This window comes from Patagioenas fasciata, chromosome 29, assembly GCF_037038585.1.
Source record: "Patagioenas fasciata isolate bPatFas1 chromosome 29, bPatFas1.hap1, whole genome shotgun sequence".
NCBI classification, from domain to species: Eukaryota; Metazoa; Chordata; class Aves; order Columbiformes; family Columbidae; genus Patagioenas; species Patagioenas fasciata.
The window spans coordinates 5457838-5469944 of NC_092548.1; the positions used below are offsets into that span (position 1 = coordinate 5457838).

A 12107-nucleotide genomic window follows, 5' to 3' on the forward strand; every position below is an offset into this window, starting at 1 on the left:
AAAAGAAGCTCCGGAGTCGGCCATCTTGTTCCCCCAAATAGGGCGGGGCTCTTAAAGGGGCGGCCATCTTGTCCCCCCACCCCCTTTTGTTGGCCCCCCACATGACACCGGGTGCCTTTACCGTGCATTTATTGTCCCCAAAGGTGACACCGGGGGTTGGGGGGGGTTGGGTGACACCGGGCGTCCCCATTGGCCACGGCGGTGACGCTGCCGTTCCCGTCACACCGTCCACTTCAGGCACCTATGGGGGGAGGGGGAGGTCAGGGGGGTCCCATTTGACGCCCAGGTCCTTGTCACTCGTGTCCCCACGTCCGTCCCCCCTATTTACCGCCTGTCCCTTTGGGCATTGCGGCCTACACAGGCCTAGGGGCACCGTTGTCCCCCCAAATGACCCCCAAATGTCACCCTAAAGACCCCCAAGCTACCCCCCAAGTGTCCCCCCCATATCCCCATGTCCCCTCATACCCATCCCCCCCATTTACCATGTGTCCTTATGGGCACCATGGCCTACACAGGCCTAGGCCAAGAGCCACCATTGTACCCCCAAATGACCCCCAAATGTCCCCCAAAAGACTCCTCCAAGTGTCCCCCCCATACCAAATGTGTCCCCCCCATATGCCCACGTCCCCCCATATCCATCCCCCCCATTTACCGCGTGTCCCTGCGGGCATTGCGGCCTACACAGGCCTACGCTGATGACCACATTGTCCCCCCAAATGCCACCCAAATGACCCCCAAATGTCACCCAAATGCCACCCAAATGTCCCCCCCACCCCCAGGGGTGTCCCCCCAACCATCCCCCCCATTCCAGGGGTGTCCCCCCCATTTTACGGGGGGCTCCGAGCCAGCGGGCCCAGCACAACATGGCGCCACGGCCTACGCAGGTGTAGGCCGAGAGCCACCATTGTCCCCCCAAATGACCCCCAAATGTCACCCAGAAGACCCCAAATGACCCCCCCAAGCATCCCCCCCATACCAAATGTGTCCCCAACCCCATATCCCCATGTCCCCCCATACCCATCCCCCCCATTTACCGTGTGTCCTTATTGGCACCATGGCCTACACAGGCCTAGGCCGAAAGGCACCATTGCCCCCCCAAATGACCCCCAAATGTCACCCAAATGCCACCCAAATGTCCCCCCCACCCCCAGGGGTGTCCCCCCCCATGTCCCCCCATTCCAGGGGTGTCCGCCCCATTTTACGGGGGGTCCCAAGCCAGCGGGCCCAGCACAACATGGCGCCATGGCCTACACAGGCCTAGGCCGAGAGCCACCATTGTCCCCCCAAATGACCCCCAAACGTCCCCCCAACGTCCCCCCCACCCCCAGGGGTGTCCCCCAACCATCCCCCTCCATTCCAGGGGTGTCCCCCCCATTTTACGGGGGGTCCCGAGCCAGCGGGCCCAGCACAACATGGCGCCACGGCCTACGCAGGTGTAGGCCGAGAGCCACCACTGTCCCCCCAAATGACCCCCAAATGTCCCCCCAACCCCCAGGGGTGTCCCCCCCTATGTCCCCCCCCGTGTCACCGTGTGTCGCGGTGGGTCCCGAGGCAGCGGGTGCAGCAGAAGCGGGCGCCGCAGCTCACGCAGGCGTAGGCCGAGGGGAAACCGCAGACAGCGCAAAAATGGCGGGGGGGGCGGCGGGAAGGGCCCGCGCAGGCCGAGACGTAATTGGGACCCTCGGCCGCGTTCAGGTTCTGGAGTGGGGGGGGACAATGGGGGTCACCCCAAAATCGACCCCCGTGGCGTCAAAGTGACCCCAAAGTTTCCCAGAAATCCGGCGGGAAATACATAAAAAATGGCCTCAAAAATAACCCCAAAGGCTCAAAATGTGCTTGATACCCCCCCAAAATTGTTGTAATGAACCCCAAAATTCATCTTGTGCATCAAAAATGTGCTGAGACCCCCCCAAAAAGCTTCAAGACCCCCCAAAAATTGTCTCTTGTAGCTCTAATTTCGGCCCATGGTGCCCCAAAATGCATCAAAACTACCCCAAAAATAGACCCCAGAGCCCCCAAAACGTCCCGAAATGCACTTCAGACCCCCCCAAACTCCCCAAATTAACCCAGGGCCCCAAAAATGCACTGAGACCCCCCCAAAAAGCTCCAAGACCCCCCCAAAATGGTCTCTTGTAGCTCTAAGTTGGTCCCTTGGTGACCCAAATATGCCCAAAAATGCACCAAAATTACCCCAAAAAGCCCCCAAAATGTCCCAAAACTGCCCCAAAAATTCATCTCAGACCCCCCCAAACCCCCCCAAATTAACCCAGGGCCCCAAAAATGGGCTGAGACCCCCCAAAAAGCTCCAAGACCCCCCAAAATAGCCCCTTGTACCCCTAAATCTCCCCCTGGGTGCCCCAAATATGCCCCAAACTGAGCCACCAGAACCCCCAAAATGGGCACAAAAACCCCCCAAAATGTCCCAAAACTGCCCCAAAAATGCACTTGAGACCCCCCCAAATGAACCCAGGGCCCCAAAAACGCACTGAGACCCCCCAAAAAGCTCCAAGACCCCCCCAAAATAGCCCCTTGTACCCCTAAATCTCCCCCTGGATGCCCCACAACACCCCAGAAAGGGTCCCCAGAGCCTCCAAAATCCACCCAAGACCCCCCCAAAAATGCCCCAAAACACCCCAAAAAGAGCCCGCAGAGCCCCCAAAATGCACTTGAGACCCCCCCAGACCCCCCAGTTTAACCCAGGGCCCCAAAACCACACTGAGACCCCCCCAAATTTGCCCCCCAACCCCCCCAAACCTGCTCCTCCAGCAGCGCTTGGAAGTTCTTGCGGAATCGCAGCTTGAAATGGTCACCCCGAGTTTTCTTCTTCTTCTTGCCTGGGACCCCCCCAAATATCAGACACCCCCCCACCAAATGTGAGACCCCCAATTCAACCCCAGCCCCCCCCAGTTCTCCCCCAATGGCCCTGGGTACCTCCAGTTCTCCCAGTTCCCCACCCACGTCCTAGTGCCCCCCAACCCCGGGTCCCAGTTCTTCTCTGGGTCCCAGTGCCCCCCAACCGGGTCCTGGTGTTTCTCTGGGTCCTTGTGCCCCCCAACCGGGTCCTAGTGGCCCCCACACCGGGTCCTTGTGCTTCTCTGGGTCCTAGTGCCCCCCAACCGGGTCCTAGTGCCCCCCAACCGGGTCCTAGTGGCCCCCACACCGGGTCCTTGTGCTTCTCTGGGTCCTAGTGCCCCCCAACCAGGGTCCTGGTGACCCCCAACTGGGTCCTAATGGCCCCAAACTGGGTCTTAATGGTCCCCACACCGGGTCCTAGTGCCCCCCAACCCCGGGTCCTTGTGCTTCTCTGGGTCCTAGTGCCCCCCAACCAGGTCCTTGTGCCCCCCAACCGGGTCCTGGTGCCCCCCAACCCGGGTCTCAGTGCCCCCCCAACCCCAGGTCCCAGTTCTTCTCTGGGTCCTAGTGCCCCCCAACCAGGGTCCTGGTGACCCCCAACCGGGTCCTAGTGGCCCCCAACCGGGTCCTAGTGGCCCCCCAACCGGGTCCTAGTGGCCCCCCAACCGGGTCCCAGTGCTTCCCCAGGGTCCTAATGCCCCCCAACCGGGTCCCAATGCCCCGTGAACCTCGGGACCCATTTCCCGAACCGAATCCCCCTATTCCCCCCCCCCAAATCACGGTTCCCCCCATCCCGCACCGGTCTCAGCAGTATCGGCGAAGTTCGGGAGCCGTTTCCCGGGCCGGGGCAGCCCCGCTTGGGGATCATCCCCAAAATTATCGTTCTCTAACGCCTCCAGCTGCCGGTTCAGCCGCCTCTGCCGGGTCGCCCGGTCCAGGACCCGCCGCTGAGCGGCCTCCGGGACCCGGCCTGGAAATGGGGGGGTTACTAAGGGTATCGGGACCCCAAAACTGCGGGGGGAAGCCGGTAACGGGGCTCGGGGACCCCCCTTGGGAGCCCAAAACCCGTTAATGGGACCCCCCCCCACCCCGGGCCACCGGGACCGTTACCGGGGCCACCGGGACCGCTACCGGAACCACCGAGCCCCCCACCCCGGGACATGGGGACCCCCACGGAGCCGCTGAGACCCCGGGAACCGCCCCCAGGGCCCCCACGATCCCCAAACCAGTAACCGGGACCCCCCGAACCGCGACCAACCCGACACCTTCTTCTCCCCCATCTTGCTCCGCAGCGCCACTTCCGCCCTCAGCGACGCTACTTCCGCCGTGCTACCCCACCCTCTTCCGCCCTCACCCGCCTTCTTCCGCCTCCCCGCCCAATTCGCTGTGGGCGCGGCCCCTCCGCGCAAGCCACGCCTCCTTTTCCACGTGGCAGCGCGGGCCGACCACGCCCCTCCTCTGCTCGCATTGGCTGGCGGGGCGTGGCGGCGGACGCGGATTGGAGGGAGGAGGACACGCCCCCTCGCTTGGCCACGCCCCCCCGCGGCAGTCTCGGTGCCGCCGCCATGGCGGAGCTGCCGGTTCGGGCCCCGCGGGCGCTGCTGCCGCTGCTCCCGGTTCTTTTGGGGGTGTTGCTGCCCCCTGCCGGCTCCCGAGGGCCGCCCGGGCCTGGTAGGTCACGGGGTCACGGGGTCAGGGGTCAGCGGGAGGGGGAGGGGGGTGCGGAAGGGGCAAGGGGGTCATTGGGGGTTGGGATCAGTGGGGAGGGGTCAGGGGTCATTGGGACCAGGGGTCATTGGGGGTCAGAGGTTGTAGGAGGGGGTCAAGGGTGATGGGGAGGGATCAGATGGGGTCAAAGGTCACAAGGGTGATGCTGGGAGTCAGGATCAGCAGGGCTCAGAGGTCATAAGGGAGGGGTCAAGGGTCACGTGGAGGGGTCAGAGGTCATTTGGTTCAGAGATCATTGGGGGTCAGGGGCCACAGGGAGCAGACAGAGGTCACCGGGGGGGTCAAAGGTCACAAGGGTGATGCTGGGGGTCGGGGTCACCAGGGGTCAGAGGTCACCCGGGGAGCAAGGGGAGGGGTCTGGTTTTGGCGGGAATGTGGGGGGGTCAGGGGTCACGGGGAGGGGGTCAGAGGTCACGGGGCAGGGTCAGAGGTCACGACCTTTGACCCCAGAGCAGCTGCTGGTGCTGACGGTGGCGACGGAGGCGACCGACGGGTACGAGCGGTTCCTGCGCTCGGCAAAGCGCTTCAACTACAGCGTGCAGGTGGGACACGGGGGGACCCAGGGGTTCATGGGGGACCCAGGGGTTCGGGGGGGAACCCAGGGGTTCGGGAGGACCCAGGAGTTCGGGGGGACCCAGGGCTTCGGGGGGACCCAGGGGTTCAGGGGGAACCAGGAGTTCGGGGGGACCCAGGGCTTCGGGGGGACCCAGGGGTTCAGGGGGAACCAGGAGTTCGGGGGGACCCAGGAGTTCGGGAGGACCCAGGAGTTCATGGGGGACTCAGGAGTTCGGGGGGGACCCAGGAGTTCGGGGGGGGACCCAGGGGTTCAGGGGGACCCAGGGGTTTGGGGGGACCCAGGAGTTTGGGGGGGACCCAGGAGTTGGGACTCAGGAGTTTGGGGGGGACCCAGGAGTTCGGGGGGGGACCCAGGAGTTCGGGGGGGGACCCAGGGGTTCAGGGGGACCCAGGGGTTTGGGGGGACCCAGGAGTTTGGGGGGGACCCAGGAGTTGGGACTCAGGAGTTTGGGGGGGACCCAGGAGTTCGGGGGGACCCAGGAGTTTGGGGGGACCCAGGAGTTGGGACTCAGGAGTTCAGGGGGGACCCAGGAGTTCGGGGAGGGACCCAGGAGTTGGGACTCAGGAGTTCAATGGGGACCCAGAAGTTCGGGGGGACCCAGGAGTTCAGGGAGGGACCCAAAGGGTGGGGGAGACCCAAAGGGTGGGGGAGACCCAAAGGGTGGGAGGGACCCAGAAGTTCGAGGAGGGACCCAGGGGTGGGGGGAGGTACCCAGGAGTTTGGGAGGGACCCAGGAGTTCGGGGGGATCCAGGAGTTTGGGGAGGGACCCAAAGGGTGGGGGGGACCCAAAAGGTGGGGGGGACCCAGGAGTTCAGGGAGGGACCCAGGGGTTTGGGGAGGGACCCAAAGGGTGGGAGGGACCAAGGAGTTCAGGAGGGACCCAGGAGTTCGGGGGGATTCTGGGGTTGGGGGGACCCAGGAGTTCAGGGGGGACCCAGGGGTTTGGGGGGGACCCAGGGGTTCATGGGGGACCCAGGAGTTTGGGGGGGACCCAGGAGTTCGGGGAGGGACCCAGGGGTGGGGGGACCCAGGAGTTCAGGGGGGACCCAGGAGTTTGTGGGGGACCCAGGAGTTCAGGAAGGGACCCAGGAGTTCAGGGAGGGACCCAGGAGTTCAGGGAGGGACCCAGGAGTTCGGGGAGGGAGCCAAAGGGTGGGGGGGATCCAAAGGGTGGGGGGGATCCAAAGGGTGGGGGGGACCCAAAGGGTGGGGGGGACCCAAAGGGTGGGGGGGACCCAAAGGGTGGGAGGGACCCAGGAGTTTGGGGAGACCCAGGAGTTCGGGGAGGGACCCAGGGGTTGGGAGGACTCTCAAAGTGGGGGGGACCCAGGGGTCAGGGCGACCCAGGGGTTGGGGGAGGGACCCAGGAGTTCATGGAGGGACCCAGGAGTTCGGGGAGGGACCCAGGGGTGGGGGAACCCACAGGGGGAACCCAAATGGGGGGAACTGAGGGGTGGGGGGGGTCGAGAACCACAAAGCTGATGTGGTGCTGTGTCCCCCTGGTCCTTGTGTGTCCCCCAATGTCCCCCTGTCCCCATATCCCCCTGTCCCCATGTCCCCATATTCCCCATGTTCCCCTGTCCCCCTTGTCCCCATGTCCCCTCCTGTCCCCAGACGCTGGGGCTGGGCCAGGCCTGGCGGGGGGGGGATGTGGCGCACACGGTCGGGGGGGGACAGAAGGTGCGGTGGCTCAAGAGCGCGATGGCCCCTCTGAGGACACGGCAGGACCTGCTGGTGCTGTTTGTGGACAGGTGACAGGGACAGGGGGATAGGGGGACATGGGGATATGGGGACAGGGGACATGGGACATAAGAACAGGGGGATATGGGACAGGGGGACATTGGGATATGGGGACAGGGGGATATGGGGACAGGGGGATTGGGGGACAGGGGGATATGGGGACAGGGGACATGGGACATAAGAACAGGGGGATATGGGGATATGGGACAGGGGGACATTGGGATATGGGGACAGGGGGACAGGGGGTTATGGGGACAGAGGGACATGGGGGGTTATGGGGACAGGGGGATATGGGGGGACAGGGGGACATGGGCACAGGGGACATGGGACATAAGGACAGGGGGACTTGGGGATAGGGGGACATGGGGAATATGGGGGGACATGGTCACAGGGGACATGGGACATAAGGACAGGGGGACAGGGGGACATGGGGACATGGGGACAGGGGGATAGGGGGACGGGGGACAGGGGGATATGGGGACAAGGGACAGAGGGACGTGGGGACAGAGGGATATGGGGGGACAGGGGGATATGGGGGGACAGGGGGACAGAGGGACAGGGGACATGGGACATAAGGACAGGGGGACATGGGACATGGGGACAGAGGGACATGGGGACAGGGGGGATATGGGGACAGGGGGACATGGGGGATATGGGGACAGGGGGACATGGGGACAGGGGGACATGGGGGATATGGGGGGACATGGTCACAGGGGACATGGGACATAAGGACAGGGGGACATGGGGACATGGGGACAGGGGACATGGGGACAGGGACATGAGACATGGGGACAAGGAACAGAGGGACGTGGGGACAGAGGGACATGGGGGGGTATGGGGGGACAGGGGGATATGGGGGGACAGGGGGATATGGGGGGACAGGGGACATGGGACATAAGGACAGGGGGATATGGGGAAAGTGGGACATGGGACATGGGGACAGGGAACAGAGGGACATGGGGGGATATGGGGACAGGGGGATATGGGGGGACAGGGGGACATGGGGGGATATGGGGACAGGGGGATATGGGGGGACAGGGGGACATGGGGACAGAGGGACAGGGGAACATGGGACATGGGGACACACGGGGGGGTCTGGGGGTCCATGTGTGTTTCTATATGAATGGGGTGGGGGGGTCCAAATGACACAAAGGGGGTCTCAGGTGCCCCAAATGCCACCAGACTGACCTTGTCCCTTTGTCCCCCTCCTTGTCCCTTTGTCCCCCCCCTTGTCCCCTTGGCCCCCACTTTGTCCCCCCCCAGCTATGACGTGGTGTTCGCTGGGGGCCCCCGGGAGCTGCTGGAGCAGTTTTGGGGGGCAGGGGGGGGCGGGGGGGGGGTGGGGGTGCTGTTTTCGGCCGAGGGCTTTTGTTGGCCACAAGAGGAGCTGGCGGCCTCCTACCCCCCCCCGCCAGCGGGGGGCAAAGCCTTCCTCAATTCGGGGGGTACGTGGGGTTTGGGGGGGCTGGGGGGTTATGGGGGGTTATGGGGGTCCTGGGGGGTTTGGGAGTTTGGGGGGTTATGGGGGTCCTGCGGGGTTATGGGGGTCCTGGGGGTTTGGGGGATTTGGAGGGTTTGGGGGGTCCTGGGGAGTTTGGGGGTCCTGGGGGTTTGGGGGGTCCTGGGGGGTTTGGGGGCTCTTGGGGGGTTTGGGGGGTCCTGGGGGTATAGGGGGTTTGGGGGGTTATGGGGGTCCTGGGGGGTTTGGGGGTCATGGGGGTTTGGGGGGTCCTGGGGAGTTTGGGGGGTTTGGGGGTCATGGGGGGTTTGGGGGTCATGGGGGGTTTGGGGGGTTATGGGGGTCCTGGGGGGTTTGGGGGTTATGGGGGTCCTGGGGGTTCCTGGAGGTTTGGGGGCTTTTGGGGGTTATGGGGGTCCTGGGGGCTTTGGGGGGTCCTGGGTGATTTGGGGGTCATGGGGGGTTTGGGGGGTCCTGGGGGTTTGGGGGGTTTGGGGGGTCCTGGGGGGTTTGGGGGTCCTGGGGGGTTTGGGGGCTCTTGGGGGGTTTGGGGGGTCCTGGGGAGTTTGGGGGGTTTGGGGGGTCCTGGGGGGTTTGGGGGTCAGGGGGGTTTGGGGGGTTATGGGGGTTATGGGGGTTTGGGGGTTATGGGGGTTTGGGGGGTCCTGGGTGATTTGGGGGTCATGGGGGGTTTGGGGGGTCCTGGGGGGTTTGGGGGTCCTGGGGGGTTTGGGGGCTCTTGGGGGGTTTGGGGGGTCCTGGGGAATTTGGGGGTCATGGGGGTTTGGAGGGGTCCTGGGGGTTTGGGGGGTCCTGGGGGATTTGGGGGTCCTGGGGGTTTGGGGGGTTTGGGGGGTCCTGGGGGGTTTGGGGGGTCCTGGGGGTATGGGGGGGTCCTGGGGGTATAGGGGGTTTTGGGGGTTATGGGGGTCCTGGGGGGTTTGGGGGGTCCTGGGTGATTTGGGGGTCATGGGGGTTTTGGGGGTCCTGGGGGTTTGGGGGGTTTGGGGGGTCCTGGGGAATTTGGGCGTCGTGGGGTTTGGGGGGTCCTGGGGGCTTTGGGGGTCCTGGGGGGTTTGGGGGGTCCTGGGGGGTTTGGGGGTCATGGGGGGTTTGGGGGGTTATGGGGGTCCTGGGGGGTTTGGGGGGTTATGGGGGTCCTGGGGGTTCCTGGAGGTTTGGGGGCTTTTGGGGGTTATGGGGGTCCTGGGGGGTTTGGGGGGTCCTGGGTGATTTGGGGGTCATGGGGGGTTTGGGGGGTCCTGGGGGGTTTGGAGGGTCCTGGGGGGTTTGGGGGTCCTGGGGGGTTTGGGGGCTCTTGGGGGGTTTGGGGGGTCCTGGGGAATTTGGGGGTCATGGGGGTTTGGGGGGTCGTGGAGGTTTGGGGGTCCTGGGGATTTGGGGGGTTATGGGGGTCCTGGGGGTTCCTGGAGGTTTGGGGGCTTTTGGGGGTTATGGGGGTCCTGGGGGCTTTGGGGGGTCCTGGGTGATTTGGGGGTCATGGGGGGTTTGGGGGGTCCTGGGGGTTTGGGGGGTCCTGGGGGGTATGGGGGGGTCCTGGGGGTATAGGGGGTTTGGGGGGTTATGGGGGTCCTGGGGGGTTTGGGGTTCATGGGGGTTTGGGGGGTCCTGGGGAGTTTGGGGGGTTTGGGGGTCATGGGGGTTTGGGGGGGTTATGGGGGTCCTGGGGGGCTTGGGGGTCCTGGGGGGTTTGGAGGGTCCTGGGGGGTTTGGGGGTCCTGGGGATTTGGGGGTCGTGGGGGTTTGGGGGGTTTGGAGGGTCCTGGGGGGTTTGGGGGCTCTTGGGGGGTTTGGGGGGTCCTGGGGGGTTTGGGGGGTCCTGGGGAATTTGGGGGTCATGGGGGTTTGGGGGGTCCTGGAGGGTTTGGGGGGTCCTGGGGAATTTGGGTGTCGTGGGGTTTGGGGGGTCCTGGGGGGTTTGGGGGCTTTTGGGGGTTTGGGGGGTCCTGGGGGCTTTGGGGGTCCTGGGGGGTTTGGGGGGTCCTGGGGAATTTGGGTGTCGTGGGGTTTGGGGGGTCCTGGGGGGTTTGGGGGCTCTTGGGGGGTTTGGGGGGTCCTGGGGGCTTTGGGGGTCCTGGGGGGTTTGGGGGGTCCTGGGGGTTTGGGGGGTCGTGGGGGTTTGGGGGGTCCGGGGGGTTTGGGGGGTCCTGGGGGCTTTGGGGGTCCTGGGGGGTTTGGGGGGTCCTGGGGGATTTGGGGGTCGTGGGGGTTTGGGGGGTCCGGCGGGTATGGGGGGTTTGGGGGGTTATGGGGGTCCTGGGGGGTTTGGGGCTCCTGGGGGGTTTGGGGATTATGGGGGTCCTGGGGGGTTTGGGGGTCATGGGGGTTTGGGGGGTCGTGGGGGTTTGGGGGTTCCTGGGGGGTTTGGGGGCTCTTGGGTGTTTGGGGGGTTATGGGGGGTCCTGGGTGTTTGGGGGGTCCTGGGGGTATGGGGGGGTCCTGGGGGTATAGGGGGTTTGGGGGGTTATGGGGGTCCTGGGGGGTTTGGGGTTCATGGGGGTTTGGGGGGTCCTGGGGAGTTTGGGGGTCATGGGGGTTTGGGGGGGTCCTGGGGGGTTATGGGGGATCCTGGGGAGGGCTAAGGGGGTTTATTGGGATTTGGGGGGGTCCTGAAGAATTTTGGGAGGTCCTGAGTGGGATTTGGGGGGGGTCCTGGGTGTGGGGGGGGCGGCAGATTTAGGGGTGTCCATGTTGGGGGGGGGACACCTTTTAGGGTCCCCCTGGGGCTGTAATTTTGGGGTTCCCCCCCCCAAGAGTGGAATGTCCCATTTTGGGGTCCCCCCTTAGGGTGGAATGTCCCATTTGGGGTCCCCCAAAGGGTGTTAATTTGGGCTTTATCTCCCCCAGGAGCCACAATTTTGGGGTTCCCTATGGGGAAAGGAGGTTTGGGGTTTGCTATGGGGGGGTTAATTTTGGGGTCCCCCCCCCCAGGATTTTTGGGGTTCGCCCCGGCCGTTTGGCGCCTGGTGGAGCGGTGGCGCTTCCGTGATGATGATGACGACCAATTGTTCTACACCCGCCTCTACCTGAACCCCCATATCCGAGTGAGCCCCCCCAAAATAACACCCCCCCCCAGGACCCCCCTGAACCCCAAAATACCCCCCAGGACCCCCCAAATCCCCCTGGGCCCCCCCAAATGCCCCTGGACCCCCAAATCCCCCCTGTTCTACATCCAATTCTACCTGAACCCCCATATCCGGGTGAGCCCCCCCAAAATAACACCCCCCCCCCCAGGACCCCCCTGAACCCCAAAATACCCCCCAGGACCCCCCCAAATCCCCCCTGAACCCCCAAACCTCCCCTGAACCCCAAACCCCCCTGAACCCCAAAACCACCCCAGGACCCCCCCCAAATCCCCCCTGAACTCCCATCCCTCCCCGGACCCCCCATTTTTGGGGACCCCCCCAAATCCTCCCTGAACCCCCAAATCCCCCCTGAACCCCAAAATACCCCCCTGGACCCCCAAGTCCCCCTTGAACCCCAAAACCCCCCCAGGACCCCCAAATCCCCCCTGAACCCCCAAATCCCCCCTGCACCCCAAAACCCCCCCAGGACCCCCAAACCCCCCCTGAACCCCCAGTCCCCCTTGAACCCCAAAACCCCCCCAGGACCCCCCCCAAACACCCCCTGAACCCCCCATTTTTGGTGACCTCCCCCAAACCCCCCTGAACCCCCAAACCCCCCCCTGAACCCCAAACCCCCCCCAAGGACCCCCAAACCCTTCATTT

The 12107-nt window shown here is 64.9% G+C and overlaps 2 protein-coding genes across 3 annotated transcripts in view; one reads left to right on the plus strand and one right to left on the minus strand.

The window, feature by feature from the left end:
* Window positions 1-112: 112 nt before the first annotated feature.
* Window positions 113-4420, minus strand: ZNHIT1 (zinc finger HIT-type containing 1). The gene is given in 6 exon segments (XM_065859135.2): window positions 113-241; window positions 1529-1698; window positions 2755-2834; window positions 3653-3823; window positions 4112-4297; window positions 4300-4420. Coding segments are annotated over 6 exon segments (750 nt in total). The 3' UTR covers window positions 113-219.
* Window positions 4395-12107, plus strand: part of PLOD3 (procollagen-lysine,2-oxoglutarate 5-dioxygenase 3) — a 27079-nt gene continuing 19366 nt past the window's right edge. For both annotated transcript variants that reach the window (XM_071800127.1, XM_071800128.1), the window contains exons 1-5: window positions 4395-4524; window positions 5032-5123; window positions 6774-6910; window positions 8163-8344; window positions 11311-11423. In XM_071800127.1, coding sequence (XP_071656228.1) covers window positions 4419-4524; window positions 5032-5123; window positions 6774-6910; window positions 8163-8344; window positions 11311-11423 — 630 coding nt within the window. In that variant the 5' untranslated portion in view covers window positions 4395-4418. The remainder of the gene's footprint in view (window positions 4525-5031; window positions 5124-6773; window positions 6911-8162; window positions 8345-11310; window positions 11424-12107) is intronic.